The 22,675-nt window shown below is 49.5% G+C and overlaps 1 protein-coding gene and 1 long non-coding RNA gene across 4 annotated transcripts in view; one reads left to right on the top strand and one right to left on the bottom strand.

Moving 5' to 3' along the window:
• Positions 1-22,675, bottom strand: part of ttc28 (tetratricopeptide repeat domain 28) — a 111,493-nt gene that overhangs the window by 4,336 nt on the left and 84,482 nt on the right. For 2 of the 3 annotated variants that reach the window (XM_023960667.2, XM_023960670.2), the window contains 19 exons: positions 18,636-18,716; positions 18,287-18,539; positions 8,803-8,912; positions 7,797-7,926; positions 7,438-7,665; positions 6,651-6,792; positions 5,947-6,066; positions 5,423-5,567; positions 5,177-5,356; positions 4,586-5,103; positions 4,256-4,503; positions 3,616-3,740; positions 3,240-3,317; positions 3,009-3,162; positions 2,763-2,839; positions 1,622-1,645; positions 1,255-1,384; positions 685-792; positions 20-602 (listed from right to left, as the gene is read on the bottom strand). In XM_023960667.2, the coding sequence (XP_023816435.1) occupies positions 20-602; positions 685-792; positions 1,255-1,384; positions 1,622-1,645; positions 2,763-2,839; positions 3,009-3,162; positions 3,240-3,317; positions 3,616-3,740; positions 4,256-4,503; positions 4,586-5,103; positions 5,177-5,356; positions 5,423-5,567; positions 5,947-6,066; positions 6,651-6,792; positions 7,438-7,665; positions 7,797-7,926; positions 8,803-8,912; positions 18,287-18,539; positions 18,636-18,716 (3,434 nt within the window). The remainder of the gene's footprint in view (positions 1-19; positions 603-684; positions 793-1,254; positions 1,385-1,621; positions 1,646-2,762; positions 2,840-3,008; positions 3,163-3,239; positions 3,318-3,615; positions 3,741-4,255; positions 4,504-4,585; positions 5,104-5,176; positions 5,357-5,422; positions 5,568-5,946; positions 6,067-6,650; positions 6,793-7,437; positions 7,666-7,796; positions 7,927-8,802; positions 8,913-18,286; positions 18,540-18,635; positions 18,717-22,675) is intronic. The other variant, XM_023960669.2, reaches the window with a different exon arrangement.
• Positions 6,240-6,773, top strand: LOC144996702 (uncharacterized). The gene is made up of 3 exons (XR_013659559.1): positions 6,240-6,372; positions 6,456-6,539; positions 6,638-6,773. It is a non-coding gene; the product is annotated as an uncharacterized LOC144996702 (long non-coding RNA).

The raw sequence follows: 22,675 nt of genomic DNA, 5'->3' as shown, positions 1-22,675 counted from the left end.
CAGAGGGACGGAAACGTACACTTCCTGGATGGGGGGGCTGTTTGGAGCCGTTAAGGACATCGGGGTTGATTTCAGCGGGGAGGTGGGGGTGCTGATGCTCCCCTTGGAGGAAATGGTCAAGGGACGCCCCCCCGCAGACCTCCCAACCCCGCCCCTGCCATGATGTTGCCCTGCCGTTGGCGTGTGGATGTCCCGCCCTCCTCGCCGTAGCGGCTCGCTGCAGATGATGGAGAACCCCTCATACTCATCCTCCCCTCCCTGACTGCTCAGGCGACCTCTCAACGAGCCGCCGTGGTGAAGGGGGGGGCAGGCCCCCCCACAGTGGCGGTCTTGGTCCTGCTGATGCGGGTTCTGGCTGATGATGTCACTTCCGGCGGGCTCGGGGCGGGACAGGAAGCTGAGGGAGGAGGCCAGGGAGCTGAGGCTGTAGACGGAGATGGCGTCACTGGAGAGGCTGTCGGGGGGGACGAAAGGCGGCTGAGGGGGGTCACAAGAGAGCAGGGGGGGTAAAGACTGCGGCTGGGAGGTGGACTGGGAGGAGGACAGGGACTCCAGGGAGGAGGAGCTATCCATGCTCAGACGTTTGGGAAGCTCCGTGGAATCTAAAGCAAAGAGAGGAGGAGACCAGTTATCGGTTCTGCTGGGGCGGTTCTGCTGGGGCGGTTCTGCTGGGGCAGTTCTCACCAAACAGAGCGAGCAGCGACTGCAGAGCGAAGTGCAGGTTCCTCCTGCCGGCCTGCTTCCCCGTCTTCAGCACCACCTCCTCCTGGCCGACCTCACACAGGTCAAAACCTGACAGGAGGAGAACACGTTACCCATCATGCATCAGCTCGGATTCACAAACACACAGCGTATCAGGAACTATAAACAGAGTTCATGTTTTCCTTTGAACCATGATCAAATTGATTCAATGCTTTGTTCTTGAGTGGGCGGAGTCAAGCTACCAACCCAAAGGTTTGAAGCACCGAATGAAAGGGGTTTGTTTTACACAAACCAACATTTGAAGTTCTCCGATTCTTCAGCACAAAGGGTCATTTGGGTTCTAGAACTGGTTCGGCTCAGTCATCAGTTAATAAAACTGTCTGGTTGCTATGGGAGACCGCCTTCATGGAAGCTACCAGTCAGCTGCTCCTCTGTTCATTCAGACTGTAGCTCGCGCAGCAGAAGTTCTGTCACCGATCCTCGGCCCGGTTTTTACCGGATCTTCCACAGTTCTGATGGAGACGCCGGCGCTTGGCGTTCTCCCAGACTCACCCAGAGCAGCCAGGAACTCGTGGCAGCCCGGGAGCCTCCAGAGCTGCACGCCGATGGACACCTGGACGGGGGACAGCGGGAAGTCCTGCTCTTTGTCTCCGGACTGCAGCTGGACCAGAACCTGATGAAGCTTCAGAGGAACCAAGACGTGAGATGAAGGTAACATGGAACACAAGAACCATTCAGAGAGACTAGAACTGTCTGGAGAAGAGCTCCATGCTGCCCCCTTGTGGTTCCTTTAGGAGAAGCTCGGCCCGTATTGATCCACTTGAACACAAACTGTGAACCGTTTGGATTCTCACTGAACTAACCTTTTCTAACTGAAAGTGTGCAATGGAACGGGTTTGGGTCAGAATCCAGTACTCACCATTGCTGCCACGTTCTTAACCGCCTGGTTGCAGCGAGCGTGAAAGAACAGAGCAGAACTTTAGTGTTTTTCTGCCTCCGTGAGACCCGACACGGACCAGCAGAACCACGGCGGGAAAGCAACCACTCAACATGCATGAAGGACGAGACAAGAAGGTGTTTTAGCTGCTGAGCTCAACCAGGACTGGAGTTTGCTGAAAGGTCCAAAGATGGAAACTTTTTGGTTGCTGAAGTTTTTCCTTCTTTTATTTGAGCTTAGAGATTAATTTCTAATAAACATGGAACGGTTTCATATTTAAAATCATAAAGCTGATCGTGTAAAATGACCACACTGTTTACACGATCATGGAATAAGGTTCCTGGAACTGGGTTCTGCTGCAGAACTCATCCGTGTCTTTCTGCACAGCGGCTTTCTCCAGTTTACCTTCACAGCTGCGACTCCACGGCCAAACCAACGTTAAAAAGTACGAAGAGCCGCACTGAACGCCAACATCTTCACTATTTTCTTGTTTTCCAATCCTGTTCTTTTTTCTCCTTCCTCTCACAGCGGCGCATCGGCAAAATCGTTCCTCGATACTCCAGTTCCACTGTGACTTTCTATTGGCAGCGTTTCTCTTGTTTTCAGCGTTTCTTTTATTTGCAGAGTTTCTTTTTTTTGCAGTTTCTTTTATTTGTAGCGTTTCTTTTATTTTCAGCGTTTCTTTTATGTCACAGTTGCTGTTTTGCTGCGATGGCGGGTCTCAGCCACCGCTGAAAATAGTCCAAACAGTCGCATACATGCCACTACATTTTTTTAAGTGTAAAAAAAAGTCTATAATCACAATAAGAGAATATTAAAACAAGAACAGGTAAGTTAACTCAGAGGTAAAGGAAGTGGCTGTGGCGCCGGTTAAAAAAAAAACATCACTACGACCAAAAAATCCAACTTTCTTTCTTTTTCTGAGCTTTCTGCTGCCACATGCAGCGGTTTCTCCATTTAAGCTTCTTCTACACAGCCCCTAATGTGATGTTTTTGTCTTATTTTAAAATTATGATCACACAGACGGGATGCAGCCATGCAGGTCACAAACACGGCTAAAGCTCTGGACGCCGCGTCCTTCGTGTGACCATGAGTTTAGGACCGGGACGGTTCCGACTCGTACCTTCTGAACCAGCTGCTCTCCAGCTTCGGACGCGGACACCAGCTTACAGAGTGCCTGCAGAGCGGCGGGACTCAGACCTGCGGGGGCAGAGGGGCTTTGTTAGAACCTCATTTTTTCCTGGGAGTCTGTTTTTTGATGGGTTGGAAAAATGTTCTAGCAAATTCTCCACATGTTCCTTCATTCTGAACCTGCAGGAGAGGAAGTGAGCTGAAAGGAGAAGCTGCAGGTGAACAGAGGAGCAGGTACCGAGCAGAGACTGCAGCGTGGAGCTGCACTGCTGCAGGCGATCTCCGGGGTCCGACGTTGGGAAGAAGACGGCGGCAGGGAGTCCGACGCAGGAGACATCCAACCGGAAGCCCACGGCAGCCAGCAGGGCCTGCCACCCGGGGACCCCCCCAACCTGACGTGAGGAGGAGGAGGGAGGGCTCGTGAAGAGACATGCCTCTGAACTTTATTGACAAAGACAAAAAGACGAACCTTGTTGTCCACGCTCTGCTGCGACGTGTACATGGGGTTACAGTGTCTGCTGTGGATGCGCTGCAGAGACTTCTCCACCTGCACACAGGAACGCGTCACGCAAAGGTAAAGAACAATGATATAAACAGGAAACACTGTGAAAGCAGTGAGTCGTCAACAGGATGAAGATGGATCCACAGTGATGCTGCAGTGTCAGCCATTTGTTATAAAACAGCTACATCTAATGGATACATGATGTCACTGCAGAATCTGACTGAAGCTCAACATGGAGAAAAATATATAAAAAAAAGGAATTTAGCATTCAGAATTTAGAATTTAGTTTGATTGTTTATCATCCATCCATCCATCTTTTTCTCAGGACCTTCCAGAACCTCACCAGGTGCAGCAGAACCCTCAGAGCATCTCTGGCTCGGTCCGGGTGCTGCAGGATCTCTGCCAGAGCTTGACCAACCACCGACATGGGACTGTTGAGCTTCACGTCGCTGCCGATCAACATGTAACCTGCAGCACAGCGGGGCCACTGAGCATGTGCAGTAACAGGGATGCTTCCACAGACACGGTTAGGAAAACAGCATCAGCTGAGTATAGCATGACTCAGCACTTTCTCACCCTGGTGTCTGCCATGGTGCATGCATGACACGTTTAGAAAGGTGAGACAGACAAACATGTTTTGGTCGTTCTGTCTACACGCTGAATCTAAATGAGGACTGATGGTTCTGGCCTGTAGGGGGCAGCAAACCACCTTTTTAAAATCCTGACTTTTTTTTTAACTTGTCTTGTCCAACAGCTTGGCAAACAGATGAGAGCTGAAGGCCTCTTGTGTTGGACGGCACCTTCCTTGTGAAATGCGTGTGTGTGTTTGTGAGGGTGTGTGTGTGCATGTGTCTGTGGTTATGTACTAAGGGGGTGCAGTTAAAACTGGCGGGTAGGGCGCTAAGAGGACATCTGCTGCTTAACATCCTGACTTGATGCGACTGCAAAGCCTGCTGCGGCTCTGACCGCACGGTTCTGCTCACCGGCCCAGTTGGACGGGTGTGAGAACTGCTTGCTTCTCTGCAGCGCCTTCATGGCCTCAGTCAGCGCGGCGCTGGCTTTGGCCCCGCCCAGTAAGGCTGTGTAGAAGTGGCGTGTGAACAGCTTGGAGGCGGCGGCGGGAACGGGCCACAGCGAGACGCAGACACAACGCACTCCTGCAGCCAGGAAGGCCCGGGTCAGCCCCACCACGCCATCGGCCGTGATCCTGCCGCTGGACTCCGGGAACATCCTAGGGGGGGCAGTAGGAGAAGTCACAGGGCGCCATCAAACCCCACAGGCTGGAAAATGTTCCACTGTGATCTGAACGGTACCTCAGAACCAGCAGTTTGACCGTCAGGTTCAGGTCCAGAACATCTGCGGCGGTGAGGAGGAAGTCCTGAAGGGGGGGGGAGTCGCACACACTCTCCACGTCACACACGCCTCCCCCGTCCTCACTCCCCTCCTCTGCTACTCTGAGTCCGCCGCCGCCACTCCTCAGAAACGAGCCGGTGTGGCGCTGATCCGCTCGGCCGCTCGGCCCCTCCCCCTGAGCGACCTCTGGAGCGGGAGCGAGAACCAGGGCGGCAAGCTTCCACGATACGTGCGTGGCGAAGTGAACGCACTCCGCCTGGCTCAGCGCCGCTAGGACGCGCTCCTTGGTGGCCTTGGCGCCGGTCAGGGGGCGACACCCCAGCTGCTCCCCCAGCCACAGGGCTTCTTCCTGAGCGGAGGGTAAGGGCCCCCACAGCCAGCGGTCCATGATGCTGGGGGGCAGTCGAGGAGCCCCCACCACCGCCGCCAGCGAGCCTCCGTCTGAGCAGTGAGGGGGGGCGCCACGGCGAGGAGGAGGCTGTTCAGCAGGAAGCAGAGATTCATGAAGAAGCAGCTTCAAACCAAACAGCAGACGTTTCTGTGCCACCTGCCTTCGCCGCCGCGCCCAGAGCCGCCAGAGAAGGAACCGCGATGAGGCCGAAGCGCTCGTACAGGAACTCGTTGGAGGAGCTGCCTTTGAGCAAGGCGAACGGAATCAGGTACAACTCTCCTTCCAGAACCAGGACCAGCTGCCTGTTCCTGCCGACAGGCCCGCCGCCGTGCATGAGGCCCTGAGGGGACAGCGTGAATGAGAGGCCGGACCCGGACGCCGCGTGGAGCGCGTGACACGGGCGTACCCCTTCCATCGGCGCCACGAGCAAGTCGTACAGCGCTCGCAGCGGAGGTTTGCCGGTGCCGCTCCGTCGGCCTGGAGGAGGAGAACATCCATCTTTCACGGGAGAGAACGTGGCGCCGGAGAGACTGGTCACGCTGTGACAGCTCCTAGAACACGCCACAGACCAAGGAGAGGTGAGACAGTGCCCCCTACAGGCTCAGATTGGTTTTTAAACAGGAAGAGACCATTTCAAACACAGGAAGCAAGAACAACGGCGGCGTTTGTGCTCCAACTTTAAGCAAAGGTCGTAGAAAAGTCAGGAAAGCAGAAACTGTTGGAGAGAACCTTTGAGCTGGATTTGATTTTTTTATGGACGGCTTTTGGTATTTGTGTAACCGGGATAACTGTTATGTTATTTTATACAAAATCTGTCCAAGTGTTACCATACCTGGGAGGTTCTGCCAAAATGTTGGTTTCTTTTTTATCAACGTATGAAAAACAGACACAAACCCAAACCAGACGGATGGATCAGCGGCTAACCCCCACCTGTTGAACAGGTTGTTTCTGGACACCATGCGGAGGTAGCCGGTGGGGTCGGCGGAGGAGCCGAGCTCCTCAAACTGAAGATCTCCGGCTTCGCTCTCCGTCTCACTGTTGGAACAAACTCTGCAAACACGGAAAGATTCAAACACCGTTGAGACGCGTTTGAACAAACTTCAAACCCCCCCCCTGCAGCTTTTTCTAAATGTTACATCAAATCCTCTAACAGAGTCGCTTGCTTTTGTTCCCTCAGTAACTCTGTTAGCGATGAGAAAATGAGACAAAATGTTTGAATGCACGGTTTTTCTAGCGGCGTGCTGCAGACGACAGGTCGTAGTGAACTCAGAGCGACTGTGGCGTAAGGACGCCGTGCATCAGCCATACGCCATGAGAGCATGTGACTTCCATTAGCCTTACAAACACTTCACAATGGTACGTTCCATTTTCCTGACGTCTCTTGAGGCGGCCGTATGAGCCACAGGTAAACTGAAAGACACACCTGTGCTTCCCTTCAGATGCAGCCGCTCTTCTCTACGATCCTCTACACACCGGGAAAACCCAAAAGCCTGCAGAACCCGTACGGGTCAACCCCCAGACAGGTCATGTGACTAAAGCTTCAGTCATTCCTCTCCTCAGCAGACAGACTTGTTGGTTTTCTTTGGTTACTTTGCCAGTTTTTGGATTTCTTCCCCTGCAGATGACAAACTCACCTGCTGTGGTGGCTGTCCACCCCCAGAGCCTCTCTGGCGTTGTAGATGTACTGCTCCAGAGAGCACGGCGGACTCCCCCCACACTCCTCCAAGCCTCCTGGTCCAGCCTCGCCCAGATTGACCTGGTTGAACTTCAGGATCCCTTTGGATCGACATAGGAAGATGGGTCAGTCAGAACCTGAGACACATTTGTCTGAACATTTCTGATCCGAGCTTCAGGATAAGTCAGACGTGGAGTTGATCCACTGAAGGGAATTTCCTTTAACAGCAGAGGGCGCTGTTACTCTGGTTCATTTGCTGCTTCCTCTCCTTCAGCATCACGCAATACAATCTGACTATAACAACAGCAGCTGGTGTTTAGTTTATCTCTAGGTTTTGGTGACGCTTCTGATGACTTTTAGCTGTGAGATCAAAGATCTTTAATGTTCATGGTCCACCAAAGCAGAAGCGTCTAACCTTTTTAGGCCACAGACCAGTTTGATGTCAGACAACAGGTCTGTACGCGGCTGAAGGTCACGTTTCATGTTTTTAGGCTTCTAGTTTCCAAAGAAAAAGGTTGTTCAAAGGAAAATGCAATCCAATGCAATGCAAATCCAAAGAAACAACAAACAATTGTTGATTTGTAGAAGTTGAATAAAGGCGACAATAAAGGCTCTTTTGGGAACAACTTCACCAAATGAAGGGGACATAAATGCTAGAAACAGGTTCAAATATGAGTCTTTCCATCACCATTCCTACTTATTTTCTGGTTGTGCCTCATCACCAAGCTCCTCCCACTACCTGGTACCTGAGCCAGGAGAAATCAGCCAGCTGTACAGGAAGCCTCCAGCCAGGGAAAAGTAGAGGACCATGGCCTTCTGACCGTTCACCGTCTCCAGAATCTGCTCCACTGTCACTGGAACGTAAGCGTCGGCCTTCGTTGTTTGCCGACTTCCTTTCTGCCGTTCAACCAGCAGATCAGCGAAGGCACGGGTTCGCCCTCGCTCGGCGACCGCCAGCGCCTCGTCATGGCGTCCTGAGTGAAAGATCAGCAAAATTATTCAGGAACCTTCAGGTAAAGTTTAATAAACTGAGAGAGAAGGAAAACATCACTTCATATAAACCAATGATGACGGAAAATCGAAAGATGGAAAAAGTACGATTCACCAAGGCTGACGAGGACCCTCTGGAGAGCCTGGTATGAGCTGGTTTCCAGGTCAAACAGAGAGAGCTTGTACTCCACATTGTGCTGAGTCTCATTACGAATCATCTCAAACAACGCAGACGCTCTGTACAACTGAGAAAGCAAACGTTATAACAACAACACTAATATTTACACATCTGCTGAGTTTTAGCTTTACGGAAGACGCCCGTCCCCTGTGACCACGAGGTGGTGCTGTAAACACAACAGAAGACTAGGTAAAATGTTAAAAACTGTCCGAAATAAACTCAACTTAAAGAAGCGACTTGAAACGGATTTAATGGAAACGGTAAACTCTTCTATGAAAAATTTGTGGAATTCCAATAAAGTTTTCAGTCAACTTGATGCTACGTTTACGCCGAACGCAATTCCTGCCTCAAAGTTGCTGCTCGACACCGAAACTATGTTTCTATGGCAACTGCTCTCACCAATCAGGAGTGAGATAAGTAAAAACTAAGTAGTTCATGTCTCATAACAACAAAACACGCAGCTTCTCGCTGAGATCTTGTTGTTTTGTAGAGCTGTTCAGAGAGGCTCTGTGTTCTCTGCTGCCACCTAGTGGTTGAAGGTTGAAGTGGTAAACAAGAGTCAGATGCTGAAGGACGTTCAGAAATTATTAAATAAATAGCGTCCTGACAGCATTTTGAATAGATATAAGTATCACCAAATAAACTGGAGAAGATGTTTAAAATGGTATCAGATCCAGAACGGTTCTCCTGACCAATAGAATGACTGAGAAAGCTTTATAGAAGTCTGTGGCATTTTGGCTTCATTTTCCACTTCCTGTTTGGAACGCCGGGGGGGGAGGAGTCATTCAGTCCAGTTCTCATATACAGTCAATTCCTGTCAATCCCACTGCATGTGGGAGGAGCTATTATAAGGGTTTTAACTTCATCACTACATGGAAGACACTCACATAGAAAAAAACGTAAAACCTAGAGGACGTGTTCGGCGTCTTTAAGATGTTCGTACCTGATGCTGAGCGTCCTCCAGGTTCCCGGCGGCCCACAGAGAAAGGCCGAGGCCATGCCGGATCTTCGCTTCGTCTTCTTTCAGGCCCAGCTGCTCCGCCAGACGAAGACCTGAAAGGAACCGCAATGAAGGTCTTAGGTGATGGCAGTCGCTGGTTCCTGTTCCAGAACTGCTTTCTTCACGCTACAGCAAACACCATGTTTTCCTTCATGCCTCTCTGCTCGTCACAGATCAGAAAATCCAGGAGATCAGAGGGTTCAGGGATGACCTGAACAGAGTGTGAATCCCTCGTTTCCAGCATTCATTTGAATGAAACAACACTATGTAAGAATGAGATGAGGCCGGTTTCAGAAAGATGTGAAACATCCAATTAAACTGGATAATTGAAGACAGGCAGCCTGAGGCAGAGCGGCCTCCGGGGCCATCGCTGATCCTCGGTTAGATTCTGTCAGATGCAGCGCTGCCGAACAACTGACAGCCCAACCACAACCTACCAACAACCACACACCTACTAACAACCACACACCTACCAACAACCACAACCTAGTAACAACTAAAACCTACTACCAACTACAACAACCACACACCTACCAACAACTACAACCTCCAATAACCACACACCTACCAACAACTACAACCTACCAACAACCACAACCTACCAACTACAACCTACCAACAACTACAACCTAGCAACAACTACAACCTACCAACTACAACCTACCAACAACTACAACCTACCAACAGCCACAACCTACCAACAACTGCAACCTACAAACAACCACACACCTACCAACAACTACAACCTACCAACAACTACAACCTAGCAACAACCTCACACCTACCAACAATTACAACCTACTAACAACCACACACCTACCAACAATTACAACCTACCAACAACTACAACCTACCAACAACACCTCATCTACCAACAACCACACACCTACCAACAACTACAACCTACCAACAACCACACACCTACCAACAACTACAACCTACCAACAACCACAACCTACCAACAACAACAATATACCAACAACTACAACCTACCAACAACCACACACCTACCAACAACCACAATCCATCAACAACTACAACCTACCAACAACCACAATCTACCAACAACCACAACCTACCAACAACCACACACCTACCAACAACTACAACCTACCAACAACCACACACCTACCACAAACACACACCTACCAATAACCACAATCTACCAACAACCACACACCTACGAACAACTACAACCTACCAACAACCACAATCTACCAACAACCACAACCTACCAACAACCACACACCTACCAAAAACTACAACCTACCAACAACCACACACCTACCACAAACACACACCTACCAATAACCACAATCTACAAACAACCACAATCCATCAACAACTACAACATACCAACAACCACAATCTACCAATAACCACAACCTACAAACAACCACATACCTACCAACAACCACACACCTACCAACAACCACAACCTACCAACAACCACAATCTACCAACAACGTACACCTACCAACAACCACAACCTACCAACAACCACAACCTACCAACAACCACACACCTACTAACAACCACACACCTACCAACAACCACAACCTACTAACAACTAGAACCTACTACCAACTACAACAACCACACACCTACCAACAACTACAACCTCCAATAACCACACACCTACCAAGAACTACAATCTACCAACAACCACAACGTACCAACAACTACAACCTACCAACAACCACAACCTACCAACTACAACCTACCAACAACTACAACCTAGCAACAACTACAACCTACCAACTACAACCTACCAACAACTACAACCTACCAACAGCCACAACCTACCAACAACTGCAACCTACAAACAACCACACACCTACCAACAACTACAACCTACCAACAACTACAACCTAGCAACAACCTCACACCTACCAACAACTACAACCTTCCAACAACCACACACCTACCAACAATTACAACCTACCAACAACTACAACCTACCAACAACACCTCACCTACCAACAACCACAACCTACCAACAACCACACACCTACCAACAACTACAACCTACCAACAACCACACACCTACCACAAACACACACCTACCAATAACCACAACCTACCAACAACCACAATCCATCAACAACTACAACATACCAACAACCACAACCTACCAACAACCACACACCTACCAAAAACTACAACCTACCAACAACCACACACCTACAAACAACCACACACCTACCAACAACCACACACCTACCAACAACCACAATCTACCAACAATGTACACCTACCAACAACCACAACCTACCAACAACCATTACCTACCAACAACTAAAACCTACTACCAACTACAACAACCACACACCTACCAACAACTACAACCTCCAATAACCACACACCTACCAACAACTACAACCTACCAACAACTACAACCTACCAACAACCACAACCTACCAACTACAACCTACCAACAACTACAACCTAGCAACAACTACAACCTACCAACTACAACCTACCAACAACTACAACCTACCAACAGCCACAACCTACCAACAACTGCAACCTACAAACAACCACACACCAACCAACAACTACAACCTACCAACAACTACAACCTAGCAACAACCTCACACCTACCAACAACTACAACCTACCAACAACCACACACCTACCAACAATTACAACCTACCAACAACCACACACCTACCAACAACTACAACCTACCAACAACCACACACCTACCAACAACTACAACCTACCAACAACCACACACCTACCAACAACTACAACCTACCAACAACCACAACCTACCAACAACAACAATATACCAACAACTACAACCTACCAACAACCACACACCTACCAACAACCACAATCCATCAACAACTACAACCTACCAACAACCACAATCTACCAACAACCACAACCTACCAACAACCACACACCTACCAACAACTACAACCTACCAACAACCACACACCTACCACAAACACACACCTACCAATAACCACAATCTACCAACAACCACACACCTACGAACAACTACAACCTACCAACAACCACAATCTACCAACAACCACAACCTACCAACAACCACACACCTACCAAAAACTACAACCTACCAACAACCAAACACCTATCATAAACACACACCTACCAATAACCACAATCTACCAACAACCACAATCCATCAACAACTACAACATACCAACAACCACAATCTACCAACAACCACAACCTACAAACAACCACATACCTACCAACAACCACACACCTACCAACAACCACAACCTACCAACAACCACAATCTACCAACAACGTACACCTACCAACAACCACAACCTACCAACAACCACAACCTACCAACAACCACACACCTACTAACAACCACACACCTACCAACAACCACAACCTACTAACAACTAGAACCTACTACCAACTACAACAACCACACACCTACCAACAACTACAACCTCCAATAACCACACACCTACCAACAACTACAATCTACCAACAACCACAACCTACCAACAACTACAACCTACCAACAACCACAACCTACCAACTACAACCTACCAACAACTACAATCTAGCAACAACTACAACCTACCAACTAAAACCTACCAACAACTACAACCTACCAACAGCCACAACCTACCAACAACTGCAACCTACAAACAACCACACACCTACCAACAACTACAACCTACCAACAACTACAACCTACCAACAACCTCACACCTACCAACAACTACAACCTTCCAACAACCACACACCTACCAACAATTACAACCTACCAACAACTACAACCTACCAACAACACCTCACCTACCAACAACCACAACCTACCAACAACCACACACCTACCAACAACTACAACCTACCAACAACCACACACCTACCACAAACACACACCTACCAATAACCACAACCTACCAACAACCACAATCCATCAACAACTACAACATACCAACAACCACAACCTACCAACAACCACACACCTACCAAAAACTACAACCTACCAACAACCACACACCTACAAACAACCACACACCTACCAACAACCACACACCTACCAACAACCACAATCTACCAACAATGTACACCTACCAACAACCACAACCTACCAACAACCACTACCTACCAACAACTACACACCTACCAACAACTACAACCTAACAAGAACTTCACACCTACCAACAACTACAACCTACCAACAACTACAACCTACCAACAACCACAACCTACCAACAACCACTCACCTACCAACAACCACAACCTACCAACAACCACTCACCTACCAACAACCACAACCTACCAACAACCACACACCTACCAACAACTACAACCTACCAACAACCACAACCTGCCAACAACCACACACCTACCAACAACCACACACCTACCAACAACTACAACCTACCAACAACCACAACCTACCAACTACAACCTACCAACAACTACAACCTAGCAACAACTACAACCTACCAACTACAACCTACCAACAACTACAACCTACCAACAACTGCAACCTACAAACAACCACACACCTACCAACAACTACAACCTACCAACAGCTACAACCTAGCAACAACCTCACACCTACCAACAACTACAACCAACCAACAACCACACACCTACCAACAATTACAACCTACCAACAACTACAACCTACCAACAACACCTCACCTACCAACAACCACAACCTACCAACAACCACACACCTACCAACAACTACAACCTACCAACAACCACACACCTACCAACAACTACAACCTACCAATAACCACAACCTACCAACAACAACAATATACCAACAACTACAACTTACCAACAACCACACCTACCAACAACCACAATCCATCAACAACTACAACCTACCAACAACCACAATCTACCAACAACCACAACCTACCAACAACCACACACCTACCAACAACTACAACCTACCAACAACCACACACCTACCACAAACACACACCTACCAATAACCACAATCTAGGCAAGGCAAGTTTATTTGTATAGCACAATTCGTACACAAAGTAATTCAAGGTGCTTCACAAAACAGAAAAATGCATTAAAATCACAATACATCATAGAATAATCAACATAAAATTTACTTTAAAAGAAAAGGAAGAAAAAAAAAGATTTAAAAAGAAAGGAAGGAAAGAAAGGTGCAGATAGGACCTTTCAGTCATATACACGGCTAAAAAGAAATGTTTTAAGTCTAGATTTGAACATGAACACAGAAGAGGCCTGTCTTACGCCTTCAGGGAGGCTGTTCCAGATTTTAGCTGCAGAATATTGAAACGCTGATTCCCCTTGTTTAGTTCTGACTCTGGGCATCAACAGGAGGCCGGTCCCTGAGGTCCTCAGAGTACGAGATGGTTCATATGGCACTAACATGTCAGAGATGTACTTAGGTGCGTGGCCATGGAGAGACTTGTACACAAGCAGAGCTGCTTTGAAGTCTATTCTTTGAGGTACAGGGAGCCAGTGCAAAGACCTGAGCACAGGACTAATGTGATCATACTTCCTGGTTTTGGTCAGGACTCGAGCAGCAGCATTCTGGATGTACTGAAGCTGTTTTACAGCTCGTTTGGACAGGCCGGTGAGCAGGCCGTTACAGTAGTCTAACCTACTGGAGACAAATGCATGAATAAGTATCTCCAGGTCTGGCTTTGACACTATGTTTTTGATTTTGGCAATGTTTTTCAGGTGGTAAAATGCCGCTGATGTTACTGACTTGATATGGCTGTTAAAGTTCAGGTCAGAGTCCATGATTACCCCTAGATTTCTGACTTGATTTGAGGGTTTAAGAGACAGAGAATGAAGGTAGCTGCTGACAATTTCTCTTTGTTTCTGTGGGCCAAAAACAATAACTTCGGTCTTGTCTGAGTTTAGCTGGAGAAAGTTGTTCTGCATCCACGCGCTAATCTGTTGGAGGCAGTGGTTGAGAGAATCCACCGGCCCATATTCACCTGTTGTCAGTGACACATAGATCTGAGTATCATCTGCATAGTTGTGATAAGATATGTTATTACTGCGTATTAACTGCCCTAGTGGCAGCATGTAGAGGTTGAACAGAAGGGGTCCCAGGATCGATCCCTGGGGCACACCACAATTCAAGCCCATGTAGTCTGAGACACAACTCCCAACAACCACACACCTACCAACAACTACAACCTACCAACAACCACAATCTACCAACAACCACAACCTACCAACAACCACACACCTACCAAAAACTACAACCTACCAACAACCACACACCTACCACAAACACACACCTACCAATAACCACAATCTACCAACAACCACAATCCATCAACAACTACAACATACCAACAACCACAATCTACCAACAACCACAACCTACAAACAACCACACACCTACCAACAACCACACATCTACCAACAACCACAACCTACCAACAACCACAATCTACCAACAACGTACACCTACCAACAACCACAACCTACCAACAACCACAACCTACCAACAACCACACATACTAACAACCACACACCTACCAACAACCACAACCTACTAACAACTAGAACCTACTACCAACTACAACAACCACACACCTACCAACAACTACAACTTCCAATAACCACACACCTACCAACAACTACAATCTACCAACAACCACAACCTACCAACAACTACAACCTACCAACAACCACAACCTACCAACTACAACCTACCAACAACTACAACCTAGCAACAACTACAACCTACCAACAACTACAACCTACTGTGGCGGGGTCCCGCCGAGAAAGGATGCAGAGGAGCCAAGGTGAGGAGGTTCTGTGTTTATTTCATAAACAGTTGCTACACGCAGGGCCATGCAGCACGCAGCACACTCTGTCACTCCTCTCTTTTCGCCACCTGCAGTGCTCACCTTTAAGTGGGATGCCACACCCACGGGGCGTTGCTCTCAATTCCCAGCCAGGCGGCACCACAGGTGGAAATTATAACATACAATGAATAACAAAACACATTATTACACAAACAATAAAATCCGGTGTGGCCTCCCCTCGGCATCTGACGGTGCCACACCGTCACACCATCCCCCTCCTCTGAGAGATCGACGGTGTGCGGCGATCCCCTCAGCAGTCCGCCGCCGCGCATTCCCCACGCCGATCCGCCAGAGACGCGTCCTCGCGTCGGAAGAACGCACGGGCTGCAGCTGCTTCAGGACGGCGACCCCTCCGATCCGCTCCTCGGTTTGCCGCTCCGGTCGTTCCCAGCCCCGGCAAAGGCCCTTCCATTGGCCACACGCCCCCGCTGGTCTCCTCCCGGATGGCACCTCAGCCGATTGGAGCCGCCGACAGCAGGTTACAGGCGAGTTGTGACGCCTCTCCCGGAGCACTCCCCTGACGGCCCAGTAGACGTCGGTCCGCCCCCTGTCCATCACCGCGCAGGCCTCCAATGCCTGCGTAGGCGGCAGTGGAACCGGGCGGTATGCCCGTCCCGCCTCCGGCCGTCTCTGTGCTCCGGCGGTCCGCCCCTGCTGTCCGCGTGGTCCGCCGCTCGCCATGGGCGCCGAGTTGGACGCCGTAGTGTTTCTTTTCCGGGCCCCTGGCCAGGCCTGATGCTCCGACGAGGCGACCCGGATCCACCCCCTCTTCTTCAGAGGATGGGGTACCTGGAGGAGGCGCTGAGCTGCCGGGGAATCGTCGTCCCCACCACGCCGCTGCGTCCCCACCTTTTTGTGGTCTCCTCTGCGATCCCACTTCTGACACCATATGTGGCGGGGTCCCGCCGAGAAAGGATGCAGAGGAGCCAAGGTGAGGAGGTTCTGTGTTTATTTCATAAACAGTTGCTACACGCAGGGCCATGCAGCACGCAGCACACTCTGTCACTCCTCTCTTTTCGCCACCTGCAGTGCTCACCTTTAAGTGGGATGCCACACCCACGGGGCGTTGCTCTCAATTCCCAGCCAGGCGGCACCACAGGTGGAAATTATAACATACAATGAATAACAAAACACATTATTACACAAACAATAAAATCCGGTGTGGCCTCCCCTCGGCATCTGACGGTGCCACACCGTCACACCTACCAACAGCCACAACCTACAAACAACTGCAACCTACAAACAACCACACACCTACCAACAACTACAACCTACCAACAACTACAACCTAGCAACAACCTCACACCTACCAACAACTACAACCTACCAACAACCACACACCTACCAACAATTACAACCTACCAACAACTACAACCTACCAACAACACCTCACCTACCAACAACCACAACCTACCAACAACCACACACCTACCAACAACTACAACCTACCAACAACCACACACCTACCACAAACACACACCTACCAATAACCACAACCTACCAACAACCACAATCCATCAACAACTACAACATACCAACAACCACAATCTACCAACAACCACAACCTACCAACAACCACACACCTACCATAAACTACAACTTACCAACAACCACACACCTACAAACAACCACACACCTACCAACAACCACACACCTAACAACAACCACAATCTACCAACAATGTACACCTTCCAACAACCACAACCTACCAACAACCACTACCTACCAACAACTACACACCTACCAACAACTACAACCTAACAAGAACTTCACACCTACCAACAACTACAACCTACCAACAACTACAACCTACCAACAACCACAACCTACCAACAACCACTCACCTACCAACAACCACAACCTACCAACAACCACTCACCTACCAACAACCACAACCTACCAACAACCACACACCTACCAACAACTACAACCTGCCAACAACCACACACCTACCAACAACCACACACCTACCAACAACCACACACCTACCAACAACCACAGCACAACCTGAACACGCTGAAGAAGATCCGACAAATATGAGAAAAAATCCCAGATAGAAAACCAGCAGGAACTCTTCGCTCGATTTCTTTCAAACATTTCTCTATTCTTTCTTTGCATCCAGAAGTTTCTGCTGGTTTCTACAGAGATGTTAGGGAAATGCAAACGTCTGTTCTTCAAGCTGCTAAGCTAAGCTGAGCTCCGAAAATTTTCCTTTCGTTTATTATTTAGGCTCCAAAACTTAGACAAAAACTATTATTTTAAGAAACTTGTAGGACTTTTATGTGAAAACAAGTTAAAAGCTGTTCAGTGGGGCACTTACCTATCATACTTATCACATGCACACCTGTGCACGATCAGTAAGGAGCCAGCTCACACACGTTACCACGGACGCTGTATGACGCCATCAGCCGTCCGTCATAAGAGCGAGGAGCTTCCATTATCCTTAACACTTCATGATACACTTACCACATGCACCGGTGAACCCATTTACTTGGGATAAACCAAAATAAAATCACCAAAATTCCTAAAAACGATCTTATAAATGAAGAAATAATCACACTAGTAAAAGAGATAGATATATTCAGGAGCCTCACCTTCCTGCAGGTACATCACAGCCTGCGGGTAGTTCAGCAGTGCGTGGTGTGTCCTGCCCAGGCTGCCGTAGGCCAGAGTTTTGGCCATCAGATCGTTGGTCTGCGCCGCCACGCTCAGGTGCTGCTCCTGGAGGACCACGGCTCGCTCGTAGTTCCCCAGAGCCTCGTAGGTCAGGCCCAGGTTCCCGCAGGCCCGCGCCTGGCTCCTGGTGCAGCCCGTCTGCTCGGCGATGTCCAGCGCCCTCTGGTGCCACTGCGGACGACATTGACCTCAACCTGAATCCTGGTCCTGCTGCTCAGGTCAGGAGATTCTGCTGGGGTCAGAAACACTAGAGAGACCCGAACAAACCTGCAGAGCCGTCTCGTTGTCGGCCATCAGCCGATAAACTCCTCCCAGAGCGTCGCTCGCCTCCGCCTCCAGGGATTGATCCTGTTGAGTAAAAAACATTTATTTTTGATTTTTATTTACAAGAAAACATTTGTACTTTTTTTAGTTGAAAACAACAGATTCAGTGTCTGATGGAGCTGAATAACAACGCATCAGAAAAAATGCGACAATGCAGCATAAAAACATTTTTTTTTTTTTTTTTTTAACTTGTTCTGTCCAACAGCTGAGCAAACAGATTAGAGCTGAAGGCTTTTTTGTGTTGGACAGGTTTTACTATCACAAAAAGAGGTTATATAGCTTCAAGAAACTAGAGTGTAGATTTGTATAAACCCCTTTTTGTCGTATTATTTTTTATTTATTTGTTACATTTAGTGTGTGTGGGGAGGGAGAGGGGAAGAATGTGAGGGGAGGGTGGAAGAGAGTAAAAGGAAGAAAGGTGAAAAGGTGGGGGATACAAGCACTGATTTGACTAAGTTATTAATTTAAGCTGTAACAATTATACCAGATCTGCTGGAAAGACGAATGTTACATCAAAGGTGAAAATCTGACACTAAGATGAGCGAGAAAAAAAAAACTGTCCATCAATACACTGTAGGTAAGGAGGAGGGATGAAGCAGACAGGGAGCAGTGTGGAGTGTGCACGTGCACGTGGGGGTGGAGATACATGCATGCTGCCGACGTGAACCGTGTGTTCATAAAGGGAGCCAGATCCTACCCAGCCAGACCAGCCAGACCAGGAGAGGGGAGGAGAGCCCCCCAGGCCAGAAGCCCCCCCAGCATCCGGACCCAGGCAGCCCGGGAGGGGAGGAGGAGGGGACCGCCCACCCCACCAGCCAGGCACAGAGAGGGCCCCCCTACAGGGGCCCCCCCAATGCCCAGAGGCACAAGCGAACCCAGTGTCCGGCCCCCAGGCCACAAGACAGGAGCGCTTAGCCGTACCAGGCGGCAGCCATGGGGGCCACCGGGCGCCGGACACCGAGACAAAGGCCAGGGACGAAGCCAGGGCCCCCGGAACCCAAGAGCCGGCCACCACCCGACCGGCGCCCCGTCCCCGCAAGCCAGCCCAGGCCCGCGACCTTAGCAACCCAGGGATCGCCACGCACCCACAGCCACAGCCACCCCCCTAAAACCCTACGCACTACCACCCCCCCCGCCATAATATCTGACCCCCCCTCCCCAACCCTCTCAGTGCCCTCCCCTCTCTGTGATGGGGAGGGAAAGCCCCAGAGGGTCCCAGCGAGCCAGCCCCCAGGTCGGTCCTACCCATGCACTCACACACACATACTCACAATCATCTGGTTACCCTCCCTACCCCCGCCGCCAAGCAGCAACCCCCCCCCCCAGCCGGCCGACCCCCAGCGCCGCATGCCCGACCCCTCCCGCAGCCGACAGGACACCCATAAGCCCGGCCGCCCTGAGAGGACCAGGCGGGTGAAGACCGGCCGCCCCCCCCCGACCCCACCCATGTATGGAGGTGTGGGAGTGCTGTGTGTGTGCTGCAGGTAAAATAGGAGGTCACCAGTGTGGGGGGATCCACCGCTGCCAAGCCGCAAAGCCCCCCACTCCGGAGTCCCTCTGTGAGTGGTGTGTATTTGCTGTGTGTGTGCTGCTAGCATGCAGTGTGTGTGTCTACAGAGGAAGTTAAAATTGTGGGGGGGCCAGCGAAAGGTGAACACGGATGTTTCACCGTGCCCCCCTCCACCAGACCCTCTCCACAAGGCCCTAGATGAATCAGAGTGTCTAATATGCAAGTAAAAAGCGGGGAGGAGGGCGGGTGCCAACGAGAACCCAGAGAGGGGCATCCCCAGTGAGCCCCGCCAGCATACCCCTCCCATCCAGATCCCGGGGCCCTATGTGCCTGTGTGCAATATTTGTTTGGGTGAGAGCGGGGAGGAGCGGGCGGATGGGCACAACCGGGGGAGAAGGCTCCCCCGAGCGACCGGCCCCCCAGCCGGCCGTGGTAGGCGCCCCCCCTCCCAGAGCGGCCGGGCAGCCAGAAACGCCAAGCCAGCCGCAGTCGGAGGCCAGAGCCTCGCGGCGCCGAGAGACAGCCAGCAAGGAAGGGTCCCGGTGCCAGAACGGGGGGGCAGGGGGTCCAGCCCCACCATTCATACCCTGGCCCCCCTAAGGACTAGCACACTGCCCCCCCAGGCCCCCCCCCCAAAAATAAATAAATAAGTAATAATAATAATAATAATAATAATACTAATACTAATACTAATACTAATAATAATAATAATAATAATAATAATAATAATAATAAAATAATTAATATAATAATAATAATAATAATAATAATAATGAAATAAACCCACCCACGTGAACCCATTAACCCCTGCTGTGACTGCGGCGCCGACCCCCGGGGGGCCAGGCCACGCGCCAACTACCGGCCACGGGCGAAACACCGGCCACGGGCAGACGACCCCAGGCCCCAGAGCCCCAAGCCCCCCCCCCAGCCCCCGCCACGGCGACCAGCCACCCAGCACGGCACCCGGCCGCCGTTCCCGGTCAGCCGCACTGCCTACCCTGCGCCCAGCAGGCACCCGCCCAGGAACCCCTGCCAAGTTGCCGGCAGAGTGTGCGCCCCCACCACCACCCCACCCAGGCAACCAGAGCCCCGAACCGGGAGAACGACAGGCCCGGCAGAGCCCACCCCCCCAAACCCACCCCGGCCCACCCAACCAGCCAGGACCCGGCTCAACCTATCACCATCCCACCCCCACTAGGTGATGTGACTAACCAGCTGGAGCCAGGGAGAGTCTGAAGCCGACAGGTTTTTTGTGGAGGACATTATCTCTGAACTAATATGCTCTGACATGAGGTTTCTGTAGTGGTTGATGCTAAGATTATTTTTAGATTTCCAGTTTAGGAGGATAGTTTTCTTTGCTATACATACAGCGGTGAGAACCATATAAGCCTTGTTAGATTCCATGTTGATGTTATTCAGGTCACCTAATAAGCAGAATTTGGGGCAAGCAGGAATCTTATGATTAAACCAGATTGATAAATCCTCACAAACCTTACGCCAGAATGATTGGACAGGTGGACAGACCCACAGGGCATGCAAATAGTCGTCTATGTTGTTACCTATGCACTGTGTGCATGTAGCAGACTGATTGAGACCCATTTTAAATAACCTCTGTCCGGTGTAGTGAGTTCTGTGGAGAATCTTGTATTGAATAAGTTGCAGATTAGGGCTTTTGGTCATATTAAAGGCATTCAAACAGATCTGTAGCCAAAATTGATCACTAGAATTCAATGATAGCTCAGACTCCCATTTTGTCATGGGTAAGTAAATGGTTTCATCTATGTCTGATAACATCTTATAAATTTTGGAGGTGAGTTTGGGATTTTTAAGGTCCATGAAATGTGTTACTGTAAGGGGAGGGTCTAGGTCTATTTGGGTCAGGCAGTATTTAGTGCTTATAGCTGATTTAAGCTGCTGATATTCTAGAAATTTGTTTATATTAATTCCATAGGTTGAGGATAACGTTGAGAGGGACATAAATTTTCTATTCTGAATTATATGCTGGAACTGCTCGATTCCTTTGTTCTTCCATGAAGCAAAATGAATCATGTTTTTGTTAATCAAAATGTCAGGGTTATTCCAAATGGGGGTAAGTTTACATGGAAATAATGTGAGGTTGTTTTTTTTAAGAAAATCTCACCAGGCTGTTAAGGATGAGCTGATGTTTAAACTTCTGAAGCATTTGTGTTGTTTAATTTTAGAACTGAAGAAAGGTAAATTAGAAATATCTAGGTTATCACAGAGATTTTGTTCAATGTCTAGCCAGGATTCATCCAGCACACCAGGATTCAGCCATTTTTGTACATAACACAATCTGTTCGCGGAGTAGTAGTCCTGGAAGTCTGGAAGGCCTAGTCCTCCTCTATCTTTAGGTTTTTTAATAGTTTTTAAACTAATCCGTGGGGGTTTACCTTCCCAGAGGTATTGGGAAATGAATGAGTCTAATGATTTGAACCAAGTAGTTGGAGGTTTG

The sequence above is a fragment of the Oryzias latipes genome, chromosome 12 (assembly GCF_053564925.1).
Source record: "Oryzias latipes strain Hd-rR chromosome 12, Olatipes_Hd-rR_3.1".
Lineage (NCBI taxonomy): Eukaryota > Metazoa > Chordata > Actinopteri > Beloniformes > Adrianichthyidae > Oryzias > Oryzias latipes.
Note: the sequence above shows the minus strand (reverse complement) of the source record. Positions and strands in the feature narration are given on the sequence as shown.